We start from the raw sequence: 24,566 nt of genomic DNA, 5'->3' as shown, positions 1-24,566 counted from the left end.
TACATTACGTGTACATGAACATTAAGCACTTGGATATAAATTATTATTAGGTCCATTTATGATCAAGTAAAAGGTCTAGTTTTTTTCCACATATAAACAGCTCCATAAAATAAAAAATACATTTGAATAATTTAACCAACAGAATGCCAAGGATGGACAGGGTGTCTAAATGTGTTTCGAAATGGCAATGGATGCCTTTTTTATTTACCTTGGTGGCGTACAGTATAGGGTGTGTATAGCTGCCATTACTGTCAGAAAGAAACAACTGTAGGACATTTTGACTTAAGCAAGCATCTGTAAAATTACAGTCTATGCACTCCTGAACATGTTTTGATGCACCTACCACATCTGCAGCTGCCTACAAAAAGCTAAATGAATCATAAAAATCACACACGTGTGAACTGAGTGGTGCAATTCCCTCTCTCTCTCTCTCATTAGAGACACAGCACTAACCCTCTCTCTGTTTCTGGCGCCCCCTACTGGTATTAATAAGTCACATAATCGTGCTCATTTACACAGGTACACAGGCATTGCTGGTTGTAGGAGTGGTTGCACCACTCAAAGAATCACACAGTGGTGCAATTCCCCCCCCTCTCTCTCTCATTAGCAGGCAACAGTGCAGCACTATCTCTCTCTGTTTCTGGCACAACAGCGCTTTTGCCCCTACTGGTACTCAGTCACACGGGGTGCGCACGCTTTCCGACACACCGAAGATCCGAAGCGGGGGGACATGCGATGCGAAAAAGCGATGGTCCGACATACGCTGCTCCCGTGCTTGCGGTTAGGGTTAGGATTGAGGTTTCGGATCAATAGTATGTCGTAACTAAAGCCTGCACCCTAGTCACACACATAGGTCACATAGGTTAACACAGACATTGCTGTTCCTTGGAGTGGTTGCACCACTCAAAAATACAACACACGTGTTAACATGGTGCTGTAAAAGGATCACTCCAGTTAAAGAAGTGTAGTTGAACTAGGCTGTCAGATCTGAAACTATAAATTATGTCTGGACCTCATGAAATATGCAGGTCCTGATGTAAACAGTAATAATTCTTTTTTTTAACAGTAGATTATTTTTCACCCTTTTTTCTACCAGTTTAGTTAAATGCCAATTTACCCTCTCCACATTTATTTGCACCCTACTGGTGCACATGCCAGTGAGGAGACCCCCAGAAGGACATGTGCCTCTGTCCTCCATTCAACACTCTGACAAGCACTCCAGCCCGCTGGAGTGTCTAGCCGTCTAGCGCAATGATAAAGATCACCCTACGGCCAATTGTGTTCGTATATACCTGTAGATGCTCAGCCAATCCAGAAGCACCGCAGTGGATTTGATTGAATCCCTAGACTGTGATCATCAGAGCACCAGATACTGGAATATTAAATATAATAGCAACGCTCACTGGTCTATGGATGCCCTTACTTCTGCAGAATACCCATCAAAACAGAAGAGAACAGTCTTCTAGTCAGCTGGTCCTGGTCCCTGATTGAAACGAGGTCTTGAAACGCATACCTACACAAATTACATATTCACACAAACCAGTGTCTCCTTTTGCATGAAGGTAAACATACATGCATGGGCACATGTACGCACTAACGCACACACACACACGCGCAACTGTCACTCTGTGCATTCAGCTATCTCCATGCCATCTACAAGCAGTGTTTGGATGATGCCGTCTCGCCTCTTTCCACTACTGACAGCCTTGATGCAGCAGTCATGATCGCCAAGAGTGAAGTGCGTCTCAGTGCCGTCGTCCACAAACTCCCCCTTTAGAAACAAACCGGTACGAAAAAGTAAGGTTTGACTTCTGATAGTATTCTCCAGAATACCAAGTACTATGGAGTCTTTTATTTCCAGCCTCAGATCAGCAGAGCCTGATTTTGTCGTAACCATTATCCTGTATAGTCCGGCAGCCGACAGGCTTCTTTTGTTTAAAGTGGGAAATTTGGTATATTTTTTATTGGCCTAAAATATTGTCTATATACATACATTCATGAATCCACTTGCTGACCGGCTGTTAGTATTGGGCAATCTTTTTTTATAGGGGTTTCTTGTGACCCTACCGTTGACACCCTATGGCTGGCAAAAATGTCAAATTTTCCTTTTGCTTTAAGTAGCATGTGAAATGTCAAACTATGGGTTTTTCATGATTCTGAATCCATTCAAAGCATTAGTTTTGCACAAAATACACTCCTTGGGCTAAAAGCAGCCATAGCCACTTGCCCAAATGTGCCCAAAATGTGCTGACCCCATCACATTTGTCATGATGTCTATGGCTGTTTTTAGCCCAAGGAGTGTATTTTGTGCAAAACTAATGCTTGGAATGGATTATTTTTTGCCTGCCATAGGATGTAAATGGTAGGGTCACAAGAAACTTCTATAAAAAAGATTCCCAGGTCAGCAAGTGGATTCATGAATGTATGCATATAGACAATACTTTAGGCCAATAAAAAAAGACTATGTACCAAATTTCCCACCCGTCCACCTCGGCTGTCGGACTAGTACGAGTAAAATGTATAAATTCCTAAACTGACAATTACACTGAAATACCAGAAAAACATCAAAGTCACACTCAAGAATCACACTTACGGCAGTCTCCATCTTTTGTCCATTACACCAAATATCCATAGTATCTTTCTCTGTGAAAAGAAAAAGAGAAATTAATTTAATAACAGACAACTGAAAATGAGAACACATTGTGATGATGCTGTTAGTAACAGTAACAAAGCACAACACAGGATGTATAAACAACGGAAATTTCCAAGTGATTGCTGCTCATGCACTGAGACTTTGGCATGTACATAATAGACTTGTACCTCATTCACTTATATTAGTAATATTTTAGCAGCCTATTTCTAAGTGTGGCTTCCCAAGAGACTGAGCACTGATCATAACTCAGAGTGCCATGTAATTACTGTATCTTTAGTAGAGATGTCCCGATACTGTATCGATATCTGCCCTTATTTGTCATATCGGTATTGGCAAATATGCCAGTCTAACCACCGATCCGACACAGGGGTAAGGGGTTGACACTATGGCTGGAGTTTGCTTTGGAGTTGCCAAACTGCAAGTGCACATTTGAGTGAGGAGTCTGCTATAAATATATAGCTAGATAGCTATAAACACAACACAAGATATATAGCTAGATAGCTATAAACACAACACGAGATCACAACACTGGTATTGGTATTCGGTATCGGCTAACACAGAAATTGCTGTTATGTATCTTGTATAACTTGTGGCTTAATTATGCAGAAGAAAGGATTCACAAACACCATCTTTATCACTTGCAAATGAAAATATTTGGAACAGGAACAACATTTAGGTTATGTGGGAGTCCTTTCTTCTGCATTAGACGGCCAATGGTCTTGTCCAATACACTTGTCGATCTGCAGACGTGCAAAAGGTCTGCTCTTTGAGGCATCAACAGACATTAAGAATGTCTCCGGAAGCATTCCCTGACATGCTGTGTGTACAGGCAAGCAATATGTGGATATTCAGGTGCCTGCATGAAAATGAATTCCTGATCGTTTAGGCTGCACTAGCTGTTCTAGTATTTGTCTTTACCCACATCACTGTATTAATTATTATTATTATTATTGATCAAAAATTGCATTGTGAAAATATTTTGTGAAAGCACCAATAGGCATCCTAACAATATTGTGCACTGTTCAAGGTATTTAGTCAAAAATATAGTGATATTTGATTGTATCCATGCGACCCAGACCTATCTTGCCAGTGCATCCTGCAATGTGTTTATCATAGTACTGCACATGCAGGCTACACTGCCATTACACTGTCATTACTGTGGATCAATTTAGTCATAAGTCTTTATATTACTAGCCAGGTGTTATGTGATCCGATCATCTGTATTAATGTCTGTTACTATAAGCAAGGGGTCAAGCAAGGTGAACATGGTACTGTAAAGACCTGGGCTTTAAGATGCTAAAGAGATTAGCCTCAAGCCCTCAACATTGACTTTACATGCATGCCAACACATCAGTGGGTACTGGGTAGTCATCACTTCTCAAGTTCTCTACTCAGTGGTCAGTGGTTCGCAAACATTTTCATGTCAAGGACCCCCAAATTGAAACATTCTTCTAAATCTGTCACAATTTTTCTAAATGTTTAAAAAATTGCCGATCTACAAGATCACAATGCATTGCAAAGTGCTGTAAGCTTGTAGATTAGCTATTTTCTAATAGCTGATCAACAAAATAGGGTTAAAGATTATTTATAAAATAGGGTTAGTGGTTAAACCGTTCCTCATTTTGCTGGAGACCCCCTACCCTGGAACCCCCTCATGGACCACTGGGGGTCCTCGGCTCGGACCCTACTTTGAGAACCACTGCTGTTGTGCTGTACGTTCCAACTCTAATTAATTGGAATGACTAAATCCAGTCACTACAGCGTCAGACTTGAGTAAAAGAAAAACATGTCTCTCCGTAGCTGGAGTTATCCTAGCTCTGTTCCCCATCGGTGGAAAAACAGCTCAGGTGTACATGATGTAGAACAGTGGTTTTCAACATGTGGTCCAAGGACCACTGGTGGTGGTCCTTGATGGCGTTCTTTCTGGCATGGTGTTGTCTTTGTTCGTTGTTCGTATTCATTTGTTATATGTGAAAAAAGAATGGAATGCACACACGCAAATGCCAAAAGAAACAAACTGCTACACAATGGCTAATAAAGGAATCTGAATCTGAATCCTGGTGGTCCCCAGCTAAATGATGGAGCTGGTAACCAAATGGACCCTTATAGATCTTTAACTCTTGAGAGCGTAAAATTAAACCAATTACATTTTACACTCTCAAGAGTTACATTTATTGTTAATATGAATTACTTAATTTACGTCTACACAATTAGAGAATGTAGAAGAAATGTTATTTTGATCAACGTTTGCCTGTTATATCTCATATGGTACCGCCACATCAATACAGCATGGAATTGTGGACAACATTTATCCAACAACAATAAAATATTCAAAGTTTCGGGTCTGAGAGGCTAAATCTCATCAAATTGTTGTCCGTGGCTCAAATGCCCAATAAATAATGGGCCTTGCATTATTGATACAAAAAGGGTTTGAAAATCACTCATGTAGAATCAAATGTGGAAAATCAATGAACCCACAAACCCATACCCAGGACCACCCTACAGTCTTACCCAGGACCACCCTACAGCCTTACCCAGGACCACCCTACAGTCTTACCCAGGACCACCCTACAGTCTTACCCAGGACCACCCTACAGTCTTACCCAGGACCACCCTACAGTCTTACCCAGGACCACCCTACAGTCTTACCCAGGACCACCCTACAGTCTTACCCAGGACCACCCTACAGTCTTACCCAGGACCACCCTACAGTCTTACCCATGAGGACCACCCTACAGTCTTACCCAGGACCACCCTACAGTCTTACCCAGGACCACCCTACAGTCTTACCCAGGACCACCCTACAGTCTTACCCAGGACCACCCTACAGTCTTACCCATGAGGACCACCCTACAGTCTTACCCAGGACCACCCTACAGTCTTACCCATGAGGACCACCCTACAGTCTTACCCAGGACCACCCTACAGTCTTACCCAGGACCACCCTACAGTCCACACCGTCCAAGTTGAGCACCCAGGTGCTGGTGACCTTTGACCGGTTCTCCATGTACTTCTTCAGGCTCTTCCCGTTGATCTCCAAGGTGTATTCGTATGCGAAGCCGCTCACTGCATCTATGTTGATGGTTGCCTTGGTGTCCGAGTTGCCCACGTTAAAGGTCTCCTTTCCCACAAGCTTGAACATCCAGTCCCTCCGAATGAGTTCCTGTTACATGACATCAATGTAGTCCAAAGCTTTTGTTTAAAAAGGTGGCACTTTAACAACAACAGAAATCACACTTGTGTGAAGTGAGTGGGGGCCCAATGTGTCTGCCACTGTGTCACATGGCGTCACAGCAGGGCATGCTAATTGTGGGGGGGGCATGCTGATTAGTCAGTCACACAGTCACACAGTGATGAATTTTGTGTTCATTACTTTAGTGTTTGTTCATTAACATGGGGTCTCCCCTTCTCTCCAGCTGTTTAGTAAATAGAAAATACATCTTCAGGTCACTGGCCCGGGATACCAATTTCATCCAAACAGGAGAGGAGCATAGAGTAAAGAGGAGAGAGAACAGGATACAGGAAGGATAAACAAGTGAAATTGAAACTGATGCCATCAAAATAATGAGCATACAAATTTGGTTCTCTCTCCTGCTCGATTGGATGAGATTGGTGTCACACACCTGAAATGTATTTTCTGTTGTCTACTACAGACTAGAGCTGGAGAGATGGGGAAACCCCTTCTGCTGGAAAATCTTTTAAGCAAAAGAAAAACAACTTTTGTCTTTTAACCGAAATCACAAACAAAACCTTTTACTCAACTCAAGAGACTCATGGTTGGCATGTATAGGCTACTGCACGTGCAGTATGACGAGTGGTGGTGAGGCATGGTTTGAACTTAATGATGTACCTTTCCATCAACATGGATGACCCTCTTCCCCGTGGTCGTGCCATGTTCAAACTGTATCCGATGCACTCCGTCACTCAGTGCCACCTCCCACACGCCAACCAGGTCGTTTGACATCCCGAGACCTCCAACACCTGCTTTTTGGGTAGATACGTACAACAAAGTTGATTAACGATGCTAGACTGGCTAACTTCACGACACGTTATCCACGGTAAGCTGATTTTTTTTTAAACGCAAGTTGTTGTAGTAAATTTGAGTGCCTTTCACAGTTTCACTTTACATCCATCCGCTATCTAGGTCGGTCAAGTAAGTTAAACATCGAATTTATGTTTGAATCGAATAGATTAATGTGCAGAGATTTCGTTGGGTCTGGCAGCATTAGGCACCCTTGGCGCGCGATGCACATTCCGGTGTCCCTGTTTTGCATAAAAATGAAGTAAGTAGCTGTAGATTAGCGCAGTTGTGCTTTTATTTTTGAAAGCCTTGAACCGGACATAGCCGTGTTTACCAAGGTTCTACCTTAGAGTAGGGTTATACTTACTACTATAGCTAATAGTAGCTCAACCTAGCCTTTGGCCGCGCTAGCGGCGCTACCAACTAGTCAACTACACACTGTTAACCATAGCACACAAAGCCAGCATTTCAATATCTTTGCAATTACCTTAATGGATTTCGAAGTCGGTCCACTCGATTAGTTTATAACAAATACGTCGTTAAGAACCACTATCGTCCACTAAAACGTATGTAGCTTTCTTAGCCAAACAACACAGGCTTTACTGTTACTATGGTAACATGAGAGTGCGATTTCTAGCGACGCCCACTGGTGGAGTCATCATGTCAAAGAGTCAAATAGGTCAAACCATGATTATATGGCAGGGGTTTTCAACTGATTGTGAACCAGGGACCACCACCCCGACTAATACGAATCAACATGGGGGCCACTGTTGTGTTCAGATAAGATTAGTGCTTTTGTAACACTTGCTATGTAATGCATCCCATGTCATATCAGTGTTTCTCGACTGATGGTCCACACCTCACAGACTACTAGTGGTCCATCATCCATGGCCTAATAGACCTGCATGTGGTCCATAGGAAAATGTTTTAAAATGTAAATAAAATGCCAGTTTGTTAAATGCATTACAATATATTTAAATAATACAGTATTTCAAAAGTCCATCAAATATAAAACTTATTTGAATTAATAGCTAATAAAAAGATTGAAATTGGCCCGGGCCGGCCTAGTGGTCCGGGCACCTAGGCTGGTAAGTCCTGATCCCGTCGACCATTGTTGCGTGTCTTCCCCCATCTCTTTCCCTGTTCCCTGTCGACCTACTGTACATGTACATGTACATGGTTCTATCAATAAAGGCCCCAATAAAAGTTATACATATACTAAAACTAATAAATCTATAACCTTTGCGTTCCTTTCACAAAAACAACCTAAGATGAAGTGCAAAGGAACTATAGGCATTATTAAATGGAATTAATAAATGTAATGGAATTCCACAACAATGGTATTTTAACGAAACAAAACAATGTCATGGTAAAATACAAAGAGTAACAGGTTTGAAAAATAGCTAATGGTAGGCACCGCAGAACCCCCCCTGAGGCTGAGGTTTTTGTAGAAATTATTGGTTTTATTTTAATTATTATTTATGTTTGGACTGAACAATTCTGTCTTCCCACAACCGTAAAGTCCAGTCAACACCTTAACATACATGTAACTCAGGAAAACGATATCTATGCACCATTTTACACCATAGCAAACCCTAATGTAAAAAACATTTAGAAACGGAAATGTATGCATGCAGCCATTTATGAACATAAGACGTCAACCACTTCCTTGATTTGAGAGATTAAGTAATCTTATTATTAATTGAAAAGAAAGACAAAAAGAAAAACTGTTTTCCACAGTGATACATGACCTGAGTGACATGAACTCATATGTACAGAAAGGTTTTGGGGGACTTATGGCATTTTGACCAGAAGTTATATCTCTGGAATTAATTCATATTTGACAAAAAGCTACCATGGCAATTTCACATTCTTTTAGTTTTCTGTAAATAGATATTTCTAACTCTCTGAGTATAGGAACCTTACACAGCACCTTCAAGTACCTCAATCGTGCTAGAACCAATGTACAAACTTGATCCCGTATCGCTGTTGCTGGTATTCTTTTAGATTCATTATTGTCTTTATTGATTATTATTATTAATAATAATAATAATAATAATAATACAATGTCTGAGGAACCACAACAAAATAATTGTACTCTTATATGTACACAGGATGTAATGATACATACAAATCGTGAATATTGAATGCTCACGTTTTTAAAAGCAAAAATTAGATCAGCATCTTGCAATTTAACACCTGCTAAAGGAGGAGGCAACATATTCCTTTCTTTTAATTGATTTGCACATTCTATCACAATTTCACAGACCAGATCCAGACCCCAGTGCAAAACCAGTTCAGAAAAATCAACATAGTAATTAATGTATTTAACATAATAAAAGCAAGGGTTGAGCAGCAATGGATAACCTAATGTACTAGTAAAAGTTGCCCATAGCTGGTCATTTACTGTGTAACTGATGTGTTCCTTGACCTAGACCTGAGGCTTCCTGTGCTACTCACAGAGCCCTTCGTATAAGCCATCAGTAGCCTGTTGCTGATCAGGCCATGTTTGCAGAGAGCTGCCAGCAGCTGGTTCCGGAATTTCTGGCTGATGAAGGCATACAAAACAGGATTCACTGCACAGTGTGTGTAGGCCATCAGCTGTGTCACGTGCAGGACCACGTCAACTCTGTTCTGAATGTCGCACGACTCCAACCCAAGTGATCCTCCCCGCATGAGTGTGTCTATCAGGATGGTGATGTTGTGTGGGAGCCAGCACAGAACAAACGCCAGCACCACCACTAGAATGACACGCATGGCCTTCTGCTTTTGCATGTTGCGCGTGTGGAGCAGTGTTCCTACCGTGTTGCCGTAGCAGAAAACCATCACCACCAGCGGCAGGAAGAAACCCAGTGTGTGACGCATGACGCGCACACCAATTCGCCACCGGTCGTTGCTTTCACCAGTGAGGTTTTCAGAGCAAGTAAGATGCTCCTCCGTCATAGCCTCCTTCTGAAGTGCCACTGGCAAGGAAAGCATGCCCGCCACCAGCCATACCACACCACAGACCAGTCCCACCCGGTGACGCCTCGAAGACAGGAACTGTGCTGCTTTCACGATGGCAAAGTAGCGGTCCACGCTGATGCAAGCCAGCAAAAAGACACCTCCATAGATCGAAGCTTCCTGTAGGCCCGTCAGGAGCTTGCACAGGACGTTTCCGAAAATCCAGCCAAAACGAACGTAGACGGCCCAGAAAGGGAGCGTTAGGCAGAATAGAAGGTCCGCCAGAGCCAGGTGCATCAGGTAGATATCTGTGGAGGTTCTACGCTTCCCCATGTAGCAGACAACATACACAACCAGACTGTTTCCCAGCATGCTGAGGACAAACACAACAATGTAGGTAATCATCAGGGCCGAGCCGCTCAAACCCCAAATGGACGGGTCACAGGGGCTAGCCAACTCTCCTACCGGTTCATAGGTTGCATTGGACAGTTCAAAGTCGTATTCCTCAGAGTCCATTTTCAGAAACTTCCTTAAAATAAAACAAATGCAATATTTAATGTAGTAGTAGTGGTAACAGCAGTAGAATTATTAACAGTAGATATTATATTAATATTACCGGCATATTGGTATACCAACCTAATATTAGTATTTTGGTACCACTGAGGTCTGACAAAATGCACTTGTTCTGAGCATCATGCATACCTTTTAATACATTTATTTTATATATATAATGTGTACTCCAGTCCATATCTACTATATCCATTCTAATTGAAACAAATATTCTTTCAAGTTCTTACCCGGAGGTCTCAAAACACTGAATGAAGTAAAGGTTATGTCTCCTCTTTTCTTGAAATGAATACTGATGGAATTAAAAGCGAGCCACTTCAATGTGGTCACAGGAAATATTGTTGGGGGAGATATGTGCAGAAGAGCAGAGCAATGTTATCAATCATTGTGACACAGGATGTTTGCTAAACCCTGGATATTATCTATCTGTAGGGCCGTGACAACAGGTGTTTTTCATCCTCAAAAATTGAACTAAAGCTACATCCCACTAGCCCAGGATTCCCAAATGCATAACACGGCACAACCACACCTTTTCGGAAGCTTAGCCGTCTCTCCAGGTTGACTTAAAATTCAAACGAGTGATCGCCATCTTCAAACTCATTATCACACACGGTTACATTGTGAAAGAGTGTGTGAAATGTTTCTTTATGTGAGCTCTCAATACTTTAACCGTGAAGAGAGAATAGAAAAGAGAGGTTGGAACACAAAAGAATGCATAGAAAATATCGGCAGGGTTATGGGACTGCCATGAAGACAAGTAATGATGGGTGTACTGAGATGTAGATAACACTAAAAACTGTCTGGTGTCATGTCTTCTGGTAGCCTATATCTTGCCTGGCTGTGGTCAGAGAAGCAGTGTGAAAAGATTGTGGTGATTGTCTCAGTCACATTTGAAAGGTTATCAAGTTGCAAATCACAAGATGCATTATGACATTTTGTAGTTGAATGTTTAGCGACAGCTTTGCGAGCCAGCTTTACGTAAGCCTACTGTATGTCTGTTTGAGAGACCTGTGGCAAAAGAGTTAGGCCTGATTTATACGTTGTCATATCATATGATGCTGTCACACACACATAGTTGAAAGCTTGCTGTTTCCAGCGACAGAACATAAATTAAGCATTAGGAGTAGCTCAGTTGATGACTCTGAGTATCACAGCGTAGGTTTGGCAACTTGTGTGGTATGTACTGTGTGCTGTAGGTGTTGCGCTCCACCTCAGCAATCCATCTCCCTCTCCCAGGGGCCTAGCACATTGAAATGGGATCCGATGGTAATTCCGACGGAGCATTAGTCCGACATGCGGGAACAACGGTCGGACTAGCGCTCGAACATGTGCTGCTCCCGTGCTTGCGGTTATGGTTAGGTTAGGGTTTGAGGTAGGTTGTCGGTCTAATGACTGTCGGACAATAATAGTGTCTGAACTAAAGCGGTCTTGGCCGATACAGACAATACGCTACTCTAGCCTTCTTATAATTAGAAAATTAGAAACCTTATTATAGTTCCTTCTTTTTCTGTTTCATCGTCTGATCCCACTCTCTCATTGGATGAACGCTTATTTCTTACCCTATTGCATTTGTTCTTTTTTATATTATTAATAAGACTCGCCCTGAGCCTGTTTTTAAACTGAAAAGATAATTAAACTAATTATGTAAATTATGAAAAGTGTATATGCTCAAGGACAATCTGTGAACCTGTTTGGTAATATTTGATCAATATAATTATGATAATAATAAATTAATAATGTATTATTATTATTATTATTAAACATTGCATAGTCTCATTTCAGCTCTCATTACAGATACACCTTGAGTTATCAAATTTCATGCAATGTTCATGAGTCATAACATATTTGCTCACCAGAGGGCAGCAGTCACAGGTTATATTAAGTGACTTGTATTTCTCAAGGCAGGGAAAGGAAAGGTGCATCACAACAATTATGGACAATAATAAAAACATAGTCATAGTTATGAACACAATAAAAAGATCATGTTTGTAAGAATCATCACAAATTAGATCAAACGTCAACATATCTGACTCAAGAGTCATGGTAGTCCACATTTGTTGATGGCTCACATGTCTTCATGGGTAAACAATTATTTGACATGTGATTCGTTTGCATTTCCAGTCATGATGACGAATTTGCTTTGCCGTAAAAAAGAACTTTCATCTTCTAAAATTTTCAGTTTAGATTATTAAATTATCTTCCAGTCTCTGTCTCTCTGACTGTCTCTTTCACTCACTCTTTTTGCCTGTTTTAGACATGGATAAAAGAATGTCTATAGGAGCAGACAATACAAGTTCAGCAACCTTGTATGCAGCTTGGACAGGGAGGGCAATGAGTGTCATATTAAAATGTTAAATGTGTGCGTGTGTGTGTGTGTGTGTGTGTGTGTGTGTGTGTGTGTGTGTGTGTGTGTGCGTGCGTGCGTGATTCACCTATAGTGACTTCACTATATTATAACTCACTCACTGCACTACTTAACCCATTCTGGGCGGGAACCCCTTTTGGTGTTTTACACCAAAATGTGATGCTGCCATATAAATATTTGAAGTTTTTCAGAAACCTTAGGTCAGGATTTAGAGGCGTTTTAAGAATCGGCATCAGGCCTAAATGGGTTAAGTTGTGAACTTGTGATACTGACTCTAAAGGGTAGGCTACTTCAGGGCTGTCATTTCTGATCAGCTTGTTGATGTGCCGTTATATGATTGAACAGTGACATTAGAGAATGTCACCCCTTTACGTGACACAATGTGACACGTTCTGAGCTTGTAGATATGCTATTTTTGGTGAAGAGAAAAGTGGGGTTTACTGAGAGGTTGTCAAATGGGAACCTCCCATCACAGATGTTGCATTGGATTTGCCCTTCCAGAAGGCTCCTTAATGAATCTAGTGTCCCAGAGCCGATGCCTGCCATTGACACTAAAGCATAATTTACACTTGATAGTACAAAAATAACATGTGAAAAACACGACACAATGAAAACTCTACTAGCTCAATGCTATTTTCACTATACATAAGTAGGCCTACATAGGTTTTACAGGCCTGCTGTCATTTTCTTTTCATAGAATTGTGGGCTGCAAGTTCAAGCCAAAAAGACCAGGCATTTACCAGATGGTAAAGGTTCTCTGCCCTAACTCCCAAACCCAGTCACGTGACTCACGTATTCTCCCCTTTTCATTAGAATCAGAAACACTTACCAGGAGACTGATACAATGCAAGATATCCATGCTTTCCTATGGTGTTTGTGTAAATCGATTCATGAGACAAAATCAAAACAAATTAAACTAAAGGAAAGCATGAGACTGAACACTGAAGTCCATTTTTTACCAACTGCAAACTCTATTTTATTGGATGTCTCCACAATGCATTATGGAATATTTGGGTGACTCTGTTGTACAATAATTGTCATGGTGACGCAGAAACATTTCAACCTCTGTAATCATCACAGTCTAGCCAGAATCTCATCCTCTCATTGTGGGCGTTCCTTTGTAATACATGTATTTATAGAGCAAGATAAATGTGATTAACAGCTGCATGTTCCAAATTCACAATGATAAGACAAAATTACATTAGTAGATTTTTATTATGTTTAGTTTAGTAAGTAGTACTTTCTGAAATGTTTAAAAAATAAAATAATGTATGCGTTGGTACAAAATGGTTATACAGTACATGAACATGCTTGATTGAACATTAGACATTTAAAGGCCTAATATTTCTACAGTTTCTACAAATTGCTACCAAACCTGTGTATAGTCATATGGCATGAACAATAACTTGAAGGGTAAATGTTAGGTCAATGACAATGTACCGGTGCATGCCATGTTCACATCATGTATACTTTACATTAGTTCAGATAGACCATCTTCCAAAGCATAGCCTACTTTTATCCTCTACTATTTTCACATTTTGGAAAAGAATACACAGACTTCTCAGGTGCCCACTCTTCCTGTAGTCATAGGACTATACACAGTATAGCTGTATGTAACTATCACTGTCTTAAGTCAAGTGATCAGACATTTTAGATTCCCATATTTCAGAAACAGAGGCTTGTATTGTATGTGTAGTGTGTCTGTGTCTGTGTCTACCTTAGTAATGGCCTGAACCTAACAAAGAAGGTTTTGTGAAGGTAAAGGGGTCAACGGTAGCCATGTTTAGTAACCTCATCTATAAATCACCATGACTAGCAGTAGTCCACACAAAATAGCTGTGCCTTGTCATTAGTCTGCTCAATAAACTCTCTAAAGTCTCTTTAAGTACATACGATACTCTGTGGTCCATAAAGTTCATCAGCCACTTTGTCTCCTTCTCTTATCTCATGAGTTACACTATGTGGCCAAACAGGGGTTACAGTTATTGCAATCTTCAACTATGGAATAAAAGGAGGGCAGACCAACAATCGAATTAGTCGATTTCAAAGTTGCAAGATTAAATAAATAAGTAAACATGATCAGTGACAATTTAACATTATGTAATAAAAACATGTACCACGGCCACGGGGCGAGCGGCAGAGTGCAGCGCACCTTGGCAGAAAGCTGTTTCACTTTAAAGGAGTAGTTCGCACAACACATTACTTATTTTCCATCAAATACACACCCCAGGAAGACTTTAATTCATGGGAAAAAATGGTTTTGTTTGTTTGTCCCATTCAAAAGCCAGTAATCGTATTCCTAAGCCAATGGTTTCCGTATAAGGAGACTTCGCAACTCTCCTGTCGGATCAAATAAATGCAAGGCTTCATGGGGTGTGTAATTGATAGAAAATAATATTTTTGGGGAGTGAACTACTACATTTTTAACCACAAAAGCTTTGTTCATTTTTAAATGAATGTTTGTCAGGTCATTACACAACTCTAATGCCCTGCTGGTACAGAACGTTGTTGGCTTGGTACCTGCTCTCATAAACAGCAGATGTCACTGACTGAACAGGCCTGAGTCCGTATTATTATTGTCTATTAAGTTCAGTGCTGTGAAAAGGAATTTTAATAAAGTCTAAAAGGTGACTATTGGCTTGAATAAAGCATATACTAGTGTACATGGGAGGTTTCATTTAGCGTAATTCAATCAGACATCTGCAAAGGACAGCACATTTAATCATTTGAAATTATACGTGCATTGAATATTCCAATTAGACTTTAGCACATACTGTAAGCCATTCTCCTAGTTTAATTCTACAGAAGTTTACTACAATCTAGTGCATTAGTAAAGGAAAGGCTCGGTCGGCACAAAGGAGTATGTTTGTTTTCTTTACTGTCTGTTTGAAGTGGACCACCCTGACCCGCAATCCAGCCTGCAGTGTTTGCTTTTGCTTTTGTCTGTCCGATGGCTGGGGATTAGCTTGTAGATATACCACAGGCCAGGGATCTACAAGGCAGTTCCTTGGGTGTCCAGTTTGATGAGCAAACAGTAGCCAAAGTACGCAGCACACTTCTGGTTCTCAGTAGGCCTATCTGTGCGGCCACAGACAAAAGTCTAATTGTCTGTAATTGTCTCCACGGACACACGTCCGTCCGTCCGTCTGCGTACAGCTAATCTCTGGCACCGTTGGCCCGGCCGATGCCAACAACGAAACTCTGCCCCGATTTTTCCACATCGGCCTGTTATAGCGCCACCAAGAGGCATTTCTGTACATTACTCATCCACATTTCATCCATACATCTCGCAAATTGATATACACTATCTCCATAGTCATGTGACCTGTCCGTGACCTGTCCGCTTCCCCATATTCCACCCCCATTGACTAAGATCGCCTTCCAAAGTTTGCAGGATTGGTCCGTTTTGAACAAAATGCCTCATGAACACAGCATGCAATTTCCGTGAAATTATGCACGCACATTCCCACTAGGCAGAGGAACAAATGCCACTTAAAGAAAATCTAAACTTAAACGCCCCGAGGGGCACTTTTTCTAGTTTAAACTTGGTTTTGTCTGTGTGATGCTTGTCATCTGTCAGTTGAAAATCTGTTATTCTCTGTTGTTTACAGTCAAAGACCTTAAGACCGGTCTGTCTTTTTTTATTTTATATATATATATATATTTTTTTTTATCCCACGATTTTGTAACCCATTTTTCACCCCTGTGTCAATCATCTAATGTGATCCTGGGCTCTACACACCCTCCGCCAACCTGGGGAGAGCAACGGACTTAACTCATGCTTCCTTCATGCTTTAGTGTCCAAGTTGCTCCTTTACACCTGACAGGGGGGAGTTTCCCTGGTTGGACGTAGCACGTGGAAGGAACACGTTATTCCAACCAGTTCCTTTCCCCTCCATCAGGCGCCCCGGCTGGCCAGGGGGAGGCAGTTTAGAGACCAGGATTACTGCATGTTTTTGTGAGGGGACACGGGGAGAACATGCAAACTCCACACAGAAAGGCCCTTTCGCCAACCCCACCTTCGGGTATGGGCACTGATGACGCGGAGGAGGAAACACGCCGCCAGCACCCACAGCGCCCAGAGCGGGAATCGAACCCAGGACCTTCTAGCAGTAGACCTGTCTGTCTTTATAACCGTAGCGTAGGCGATGTCTGTATATGTCCCCACAATAATAGACAAATTACATTGAACCAAAGCTCAGCTAATGCGGCTATGCCAGTCACACATCATTGGTGCTCTGTTCACAAACTGACACATTAACTTTCTGTACATATCTACAGACTGCTAGCAGGGATGCCAAATCGTTATTGTCTCCACCAGGCCGAAGACATGGAATGAGTATTTGCACTCCGTCAGTGTGTCCGTCTGTCCGTCCGTCCTTCGGTCTGTAAACAGCTAGCTAATCTCTGCCACCATTTGCTTGATCGCAGCCAAACTGTGCGCACACACTCCCTGGATGCCACACCTGAACCAATTTTCTCACGCCACCATTAGGCCGATTTTTACGAATCACATTTTTAGACAACTTCACAGAACTACAGGTATACATTTTTCTTACAACTGATTTCTTTTTCCTTTTTTTTTCACAACCTCAGCTGTATACTTTCACAGGATATATAAATGATACACTCATACACACAAACAACTTCACATACATTTACAAGTATTCACAAACAAAAAAACAAAACAGAACGACAAGGGAATAAAATACAGGTATATAGCGAGACAAAAACGACAGAGCGACGGCAACAATGGGAGGTAAACAATACTGGGAACAGACATTCTGGAGATGGAGGAAGGCGTATGAGTACACCAGAAGGTCTGAAGAGAAGTGTATTTGGTTACTCAAGATTCCGAAAGCCTCATCAGTAGAGGTAGTACAGGACTCCACCTTTTACTAAATATGTTTGGTTGAAGCCTCAGGGCATAAGTAATTTGTTCCATCTGGTAGATGTCCCATATTTTTTCCACCCACATATTATATGTTGGTGGGGCTGGTTTTAGCCATTTAATTGTAATACATTTGATGGCCGCTGTAAGCAGCACATACGAATCACATTTTTTGACAGACAACTACAAATTTGTCCAAAAAACTGAAGGACGGATGGACGGGCACACCGCACACGGACAGACGGACGGAGTGCAAAACATACTCTACCCATGCCTTTGGCGTGGTGGAGACAATTATTTGTGAACTTAAATGTCAACTTAAATTTGTAATTGTGACAGTCCTATTGTGCAGTACATTTACACATTCACACGCTGACAATGGAGGAAACCTGCATAAACTGCTCATCAGGAGCTGTTATCTTGCTCAAGGACACTTCGACACTATGCCAGGAGAAGCTAGGGGATCAAACGTTCCACCGTTTTACGTATATGCGTATTTGAGTCTTGCAAGAGCAAATGCCAGATTCTTGGTGCCAGAGAGGTGACCGTCCGACATACTAAAGTTACACAATATTCTTTTAAAGTTTCCGGAAACAAAGGACAGTCTATAAAAAAGTACACAATTAACCAATGTCTGTGTAAATGGACAAAACGTAACATTATCTTAAATTAAGTAAATGTTAGCTCAGGTTGAAAGAAAAGATAGCAGCTTAGTAACTCCCTTGTACAATACATTAACATAGGCTTGTCTTTTACACACACTGTTGCTGTCTTTAACAGGAAAGACAGAAATAGCTTATAGGTTAACATTATGAAATCCACTTTTCCAAGAATGACAACATTCCTGACAAAACATTCATAGTTAACCTTTGGCATTAGATTATTTGAGTCAACAATCCAACCAAAAATAACAAATTAAGGGTCATCAAACACATTACTCCACAGCTAAATACCACATCATGTGCTACAATGCAAGAGTGTTTTGGGATAGATTACAGAAAGACAGTTGGCCAGCGGGGAGGCCAGAGTTTCCTGTCTCAGATACCAGAAACCAAGACACCATGCAACTGTGTCTTAAGTCAACCCATGACCTGAACACTGTCTCAACCACTTGGCAGTCACGACCAAACTGTCAGAGCAGTGCTCAGTGAAGCAGATAAATCCTCAGCATTGCCTCACATTGTTGTTTTCAAGTGTGTGTGTGTGTGTGTGTGTGTGTGTGTGTGTGTGTGTGTGTGTGTGTGTGTGTGTGGTGTGTGTGTGGGGGGGGGGTATATCTATTCTATGTCCGAGCAGCGTATATCTATTCCACGTCCGAGCATAGACATGGTAACGCCCCCCCTGCCTCTGATTGGCCTACCGACACTGCCCTTCTGGCCCGTCTAGCCCCCATGGTCTCACCAGACTGTCCTCCGATATGCGAGGTTACTCCGTGGTGGGAAATAATACAAGTACAAGAGAATGGCAGCTTTTTGACATGTGTGACAGTAACTTGTAACTTAAATTTTTGTAGAAGAGGCAAACTAAACTAACGTTTTCTTTGATTGAATGTACTGTGGTTGGATTTGGCTGTGTTCTAAATTAAAGTGTTAGTGTTAAACTAAATACTATTATACTAAAAAAGACAAAGATCGGGGGAAAAGATAACTTTTTACAGTACAATAATGTTTCAAGTTTACACATATACAAATAAACAGGCCAACGGCATAAACAATTAGTTTTCCCTGTCTTCTACATAAAGGTTACTGTCGCGTGTGCCAAGCTGTCATTCTCTTGTATTATATCGTACTTGTATTATAATCATATAATTTACTCTAGACCTACATTTTCACCACTTCTTTGGTAAATGGTGCATTTATATAGCGCCTTTATCCAAGGCGCTTTACATAGTTTGTGCATTACATTCACCCATTCACACACACATTCATACACAGATGGCGGCGGAAACCATGCAAGGCACCAACCAGCACATCAGGAGAAAGGGGTTCAGTGTCTTGCTCAAGGACACTTCGACACTAACTCTGGGGGAGCCCGGGTTCGAACTGGCAACCTTGCGGTTACCATCCAGCCACTCAGCCACTCTACCCCTGAGCCTCCGCTACTGTGTGCGTGCATGTGTGTGACGTATGTGCGTGCTTGAGGCCTTGCGTGCGCACCTGTGTCTGCGTGTGTGCGTGCAATTATAAACTTAACGTGAATGACATGGGATATGGACAAGAAAGTGATAACAAATCATGTTAACAAGTTTCCAGTAATCATAATATTATGTCCGCCTCCCCTGAAGCGACCTGCTCCTGCATGTTGTAATGAGTTCTACTGTCAGATACATGCTGACTCACGTTGTATCAGTGTGTTTGGCCCAGCCCCGTTGTACAGGCACTAGGATTTTTCCGTAGTGGTGGAAGCTCTACTCACATTTGTACAGTATGTGTCAATACTGCGATGTAGAAATACTCTGTTACTCTGTAAATAAAGGTTCGGCGTTCACATTACAATTTACTTGAATAACAGTACAAATATGTATGGGCATCAAAATATACAGTACCAAAAGAAAAGTACTCATGCAGAATGATGAGATGAAGTAAAAAGGAAAAAAAGTAGGTACTTAAGTACAGTACTTGAGTACTTGGAGGTTCCCAACCACTGGTACTAGTACCACTGGTGGTGCTTGAGCCCCCCTCTGGTGGTATAGATAGAGGAGCATTGGAATGAAATATTTATATTACTACAGGTAGTTCTTCTGACCAAGCAATTGGTTGAAATAGGCTATCCATGGTGTCACGGTGTGTTTGGCCCAGCCCAGTCGGTACAGTCACTGGGGTTGAACTGGGATTAAAAGCTCTCTTCTAGCTCCTTTCCACAATAGTTATGGTGTAATATGTTATGTTAGTTACTATGTTGCCTTTTAGATTGGATCTCTGGTCAGATGTGTGGGTTTACCAAAGCAAGGTTATGATTTATCATTTATGGATTTTCTCTATAGTTGTTGTTTATTACTTTCTTTAACGTTAATTTGTTTTGTATAGAAAATCCTTTGGTTTCATATAATTTACTCTAGGCCTACATTTTCACCACTTCTTTGGGAACAGCTATAGCATATAAAACGCTTAAACCATTGTCTCTGATCAGAGCTTGTCACATCTATTGTGTCCTAAGAATTTTGCTCACGCTTGTTTTCCATTTAACCCCTTAGGCACTTTCTGATCTCTGTTTGGGGTCAGGCCTATAGCCTATACTCTCAACACCTATGATTTGTTTTACCACCCAAATTAGTCCCCATCTTCCCACGGCTATATAATATTAACTCATTAACTCAAATTGTAGCCATAATGTTAAAGCATACATCTCAACCTTTGTTGGTGACACACCAACACCGACATACCAGTTTCCATTGTTTGAATTCTGAAATTGTTTTGCATGGACAAGTTTGGCAAGCTAAGTATACAAGCTATTTTCTAATGTATTTGTTGTTAGATAATTTCCTGACAGCCAGTGTCAGTGAGTGAGAAAAGTTGAGAAGATATCACCTGTGAAGCTGTTCTGATACTGTATCACCTTTTACAGCAAGACTTGCCCCAACCAATTTAATGAACTACAGCAACAGTCTGCGACTGCGATGTCTGAGACAGTGGGCCTCCCTTGAGCTAAGGGTCAAACATGCCTACCGTCTTACTTTTCTGTGTATTTAAATGGAATACATGCCAAAAAAGTAATACATGTCAAACTAAAATGCAAGACGCTAGTTAAGCAGTAAGTTAACATCAGTCTAAACATATTAATTAACTAGAACTGCACTCTGTCGAGTGCCTACTTGCTTGTTGCACATCAATCAGTGCCAAGAAAATGAATGGCACTGATTTTGAGTCCAGAGAGAGAGAGAGAGAGAGAGAGAGAGGCAGGCAGGCAGGCAGGCAGGCAATGTTACAGAGTAATACATGCACATGAATAATCTGTGGACACAGCCTAAACTAACCACAGTAGGGTTAGTTTAGGCTAAATTATCTCAGTATCAGAGTGTCACGGTACATACCATGACACAGAAGGAATGTGGACCTGCCGACCATGTCGACTCGTTTAAAATGATGGCATTGAAAATCAGGACTATAGCTGAGTGAGTACCCACACCAAGTGGTGTGATGGCCATACTGTCGACTCAGTGCAGACTGAGTCAGTCGCATACCGATACAGTATAGGAATCAATTATAATCTATTTGGAAATTCCACAGTTTCCACATGAAGTCGAAATGGTGAGGGAAAGGGTGCCCTGTGGGTTAGCATGTGGTTCCTGCCCGAGCAGAAAAAATATGCCTAGAGCATGATGGCCTAGAGCCCTAGACAAAAGTGCCCCTCAGGGCACAGGTCTCTATCTGGTAAGGTGAGGTTATTGTGGCCTCCTGGTGGCGCTATAATAGGCCAATGTGAAAATGGTGCCATTTCTTCTTACACCTTTGATGGCAAGTGGAGGATTTGAGGCATTTTGTTCCAATGGCCTCTAGGGAGTGTGCATGCAACCTTTCACACAGATCGGTGCAGTTACAGGTACAAATGTGTAAATCTGCCTCATGGTGGCGCTATAACAGGCCGCTCTGGAAATATTGGGGCAGAGGTTCGTCGTTAGCTGTTAACGGACAGACGGACACGCGGACGGAGTGCAAAACATACTCTCCCCCCGTGCCTTCGGCCTGGTGGAGACAACAATAGGGCTGAGGGAACATGGGGTTGAAGGAAGATAGGGTTGTTGGAAGTGGAACACAGGGCTGAGGGGACACAGACAGCCTTTTGTTCTATCTTGCTTTTATGTGGCGTCTCAGGTTTATTTGGAAGGAGTGAAGCAAAATGCAGATGATTATATCTTCATGAAGCTGACATTTAATTTAAAATACTTTTTAGGCCTCAAGTGCTATAATCAGGCTTGTGTCCGCACTGTCTTTGGGAGCATTATAGGACCCCTTCTTCTATCTTAAAGAAGAAATCCAGACCAAAACACATCCTGGCCCATGGGTTCTGTATGATCACTGATCAGCAGCTCGAGGGTGACAAACGGTGCATGCGTGAATAACAGCACATGCATTCGTTTAGAATGAAGACAACCAGCTTTCTACCATTCTAGCTGCATTTTACTGTCGGAGGGTGGGGAAAATGGACATCAGGGGGCATCTATGAAACAATTGAAGGCCAACATGTACCGGTATGTTGGAAGGATAGGCTCATACAGGGCATGTGTTTTGGTCTGGATTTCTCCTTTAAATTGTTGTGGCACAATGGCACACCCTATTCAAAGTTTGTGAATTCATTTGAAAGCTTCTCTATTGGTCATTGCATGAGGAGCCAGAGCCATTTGGTTTAACTTCAAGGTTCCCATTACATAAGATTCCCAAAAACTCAAACCACAGTGAGTGAGTACAGTCCAAAACCAAGTCCCTATGACCGAAAAGGGTAGATTTAGTCAAGGTTTACCACACTGCCAGTTAAACATATTTTTAAACATCTAAAGTAAAGTCTAAAATCACATGCTTGCTTTTTTTTGCCAGCTGCTTGAAAAGCGGCTGGACAACATGTCCACTTATAGTATTTCCCCCGGACTGGATACAATATTTTTTGACCAATTTTTGTTTCATTCACGCAGAATGTAAACAAATTATAAAGCATCAGGGTAATTTACTTCAGCAGTACTTCCACTAAAATCTTGCTACTTCCGCCAAAATCCTGCTACTTTAACGACTCAACTAGCTAGGTCTTGCCCAGCGTGTACCTCTACTAGCGACCGTAGTATAGCGACCTAGTGGAACCTTTTTCATAATAGGCTGAGTCTAAGCCAATAGGAGATTTACCTATAAAACCCATAGTCTGAACGGCATAAAACCTAATTCGGAATGCACTCTGACGCCATAATTGGCAGAGGCTGTGGCATACAAACTAATAGATGTTCATAGACGAGAGCTTGCTGGAGCTGGCATTTATGACAGAGTCATTCTTGTTTCCTCATAGAACAGGAGGGAGCCATTGAAAGACTCTCACAGTAGAGGTGAACGTTTCGCCCACACAGAGGGGTAGCTGTGTGGCTGAGAAAGGCACAGGTTTCTTTAACACACAGTCACCCTTTGCTTGGAATGTGAACTCTGTTTCTGCTACGGTCCCTCCTCCACTTCACTGGGCCCATTCACAACAGTCAATAGCATGGAATAGGGTCCATTTGGGTCAATTTTGACACTCAGGATTTGTGTATACATAGCCTGGCTCCAGCCCTGAATTGCTAGCCACGCCCGTCGCCCATTACAAAAAATATGTTCTGGCGATTCAAGTGAAACCAAATGAAATTTCAGTGTCAAGCTAGTGTATACACAGTACACACCCTTGAAATACTTCTAGCCACTCCCAGTGCTCCATGCCCATGCAAACATGGGGTAAGTGTGTCTTATGTGACAATATACCACTAGTCCATCTATACGTTCATGATAACGTTGTAATGTTACATTACAACTGGCCTTTTTCTGCAATAACAAATATTTCTCAATTAACTTGTACCATTTTCATTTCACCAGGTGTTGCCTCATCTCTCAAATGATGTGAAGAGTTTTAAGACAAGTTACAATACAATTAAGCTACCAATTGTATACGATGTTGTGAAAGACTACTAGGATTATAGAGGCATGGCACAGGATTTGCACAAGTTTTCAATAGACAAATGTATTTTTGTTTGTCATTTGGTTTGAGGATTTGATGTGGCTAGTGGGTTTAGTGGAGTGAGGTGTGTTGTTGACAGCCCTGTGGCCCGGGCAGTAAGTATCATGAAACACGGATACATGTTGAACACTGTCCGAAATCTTCAATTACCACTAAGAACTCAAGATCTAGACAAAATATAACATTTCAGAATGGAACTGTGAACCATGCACAATTGCACATTACAAAATACACATCACTAAAGGTGTGTCCTCTAATAGATTAAAACATTCACTATACGGGAAATCTAGACACTGCTACTGCGGTTGCTTAACTCAACTCATTTTACATGGGATTTACAGGGGATTTCTGGCTGTGTTGCACCAGAGCTGCTCCCTTTTGTCTCATGCTAAGGCCTTCAGATCACTCCTATATCAGGTTCAGCAAACAACGGTAAAACAGG

At 41.6% G+C, this 24,566-nt stretch overlaps 2 protein-coding genes across 4 annotated transcripts; both read right to left on the bottom strand.

The window, feature by feature from the left end:
- Positions 1–56: 56 nt before the first annotated feature.
- On the bottom strand, positions 57–7,283 carry LOC308330609 (fas apoptotic inhibitory molecule 1-like). Of its 3 annotated transcripts, XR_013965505.1 has the most exons (6): positions 7,162–7,279; positions 6,504–6,637; positions 5,588–5,816; positions 2,594–2,643; positions 837–1,771; positions 57–672 (listed from the first exon to the last, which is right to left on the bottom strand). XR_013965505.1 is itself a non-coding variant. In XM_080785550.1 (5 exons), exons 2-5 carry the CDS (start codon positions 6,615–6,617, stop codon positions 1,622–1,624), a joined length of 543 nt encoding a protein of 180 aa, XP_080641676.1. In that variant the 5' UTR covers positions 6,618–6,634; positions 7,162–7,283; the 3' UTR covers positions 698–1,621. The 3 variants fall into 3 exon arrangements, 2 of the variants coding, with proteins under 2 accessions (XP_080641676.1, XP_080641675.1); XM_080785550.1 differs by lacking the exon at positions 57–672 and having other exon boundaries at positions 698–1,771; positions 6,504–6,634; positions 7,162–7,283; XM_080785549.1 differs by lacking the exon at positions 57–672 and having other exon boundaries at positions 698–1,771.
- A 1,794-nt stretch (positions 7,284–9,077) lies between these two features.
- On the bottom strand, positions 9,078–10,133 carry cxcr2 (chemokine (C-X-C motif) receptor 2; the record flags this gene model as incomplete). Its single annotated transcript, XM_080785960.1, has 1 exon — positions 9,078–10,133. The coding sequence occupies one exon, from the start codon at positions 10,131–10,133 to the stop codon at positions 9,078–9,080; it is 1,056 nt and encodes a 351-aa protein (XP_080642086.1).
- Between the last annotated feature and the right edge of the window lie 14,433 nt (positions 10,134–24,566).

Source organism: Protomyctophum bolini, assembly GCF_963924005.1.
Source record: "Protomyctophum bolini genome assembly, chromosome: 16".
NCBI lineage: Eukaryota > Metazoa > Chordata > Actinopteri > Myctophiformes > Myctophidae > Protomyctophum > Protomyctophum bolini.
The sequence above is the reverse complement of the archived record's forward strand: the minus strand, read 5'-3'. Positions and strand labels throughout refer to the sequence as shown.

Bases quoted from the DNA above. Each gene is read 5' to 3' on its own strand.
- LOC308330609 (XM_080785550.1), bottom strand. From the start codon at position 6,617: ATGTCAAACGACCTGGTTGGCGTGTGGGAGGTGGCACTGAGTGACGGA. The intron at 2,644-5,587 runs GTAAGACTGTAG...TTCTTTTCACAG, and splicing joins GGACTGTAGGGTGGTCCTGG to AGAAAGATACTATGGATATT. The intron at 1,772-2,593 runs GTAAGTGTGATT...TTGTTTCTAAAG, and splicing joins GACAAAAGATGGAGACTGCC to GGGGAGTTTGTGGACGACGG.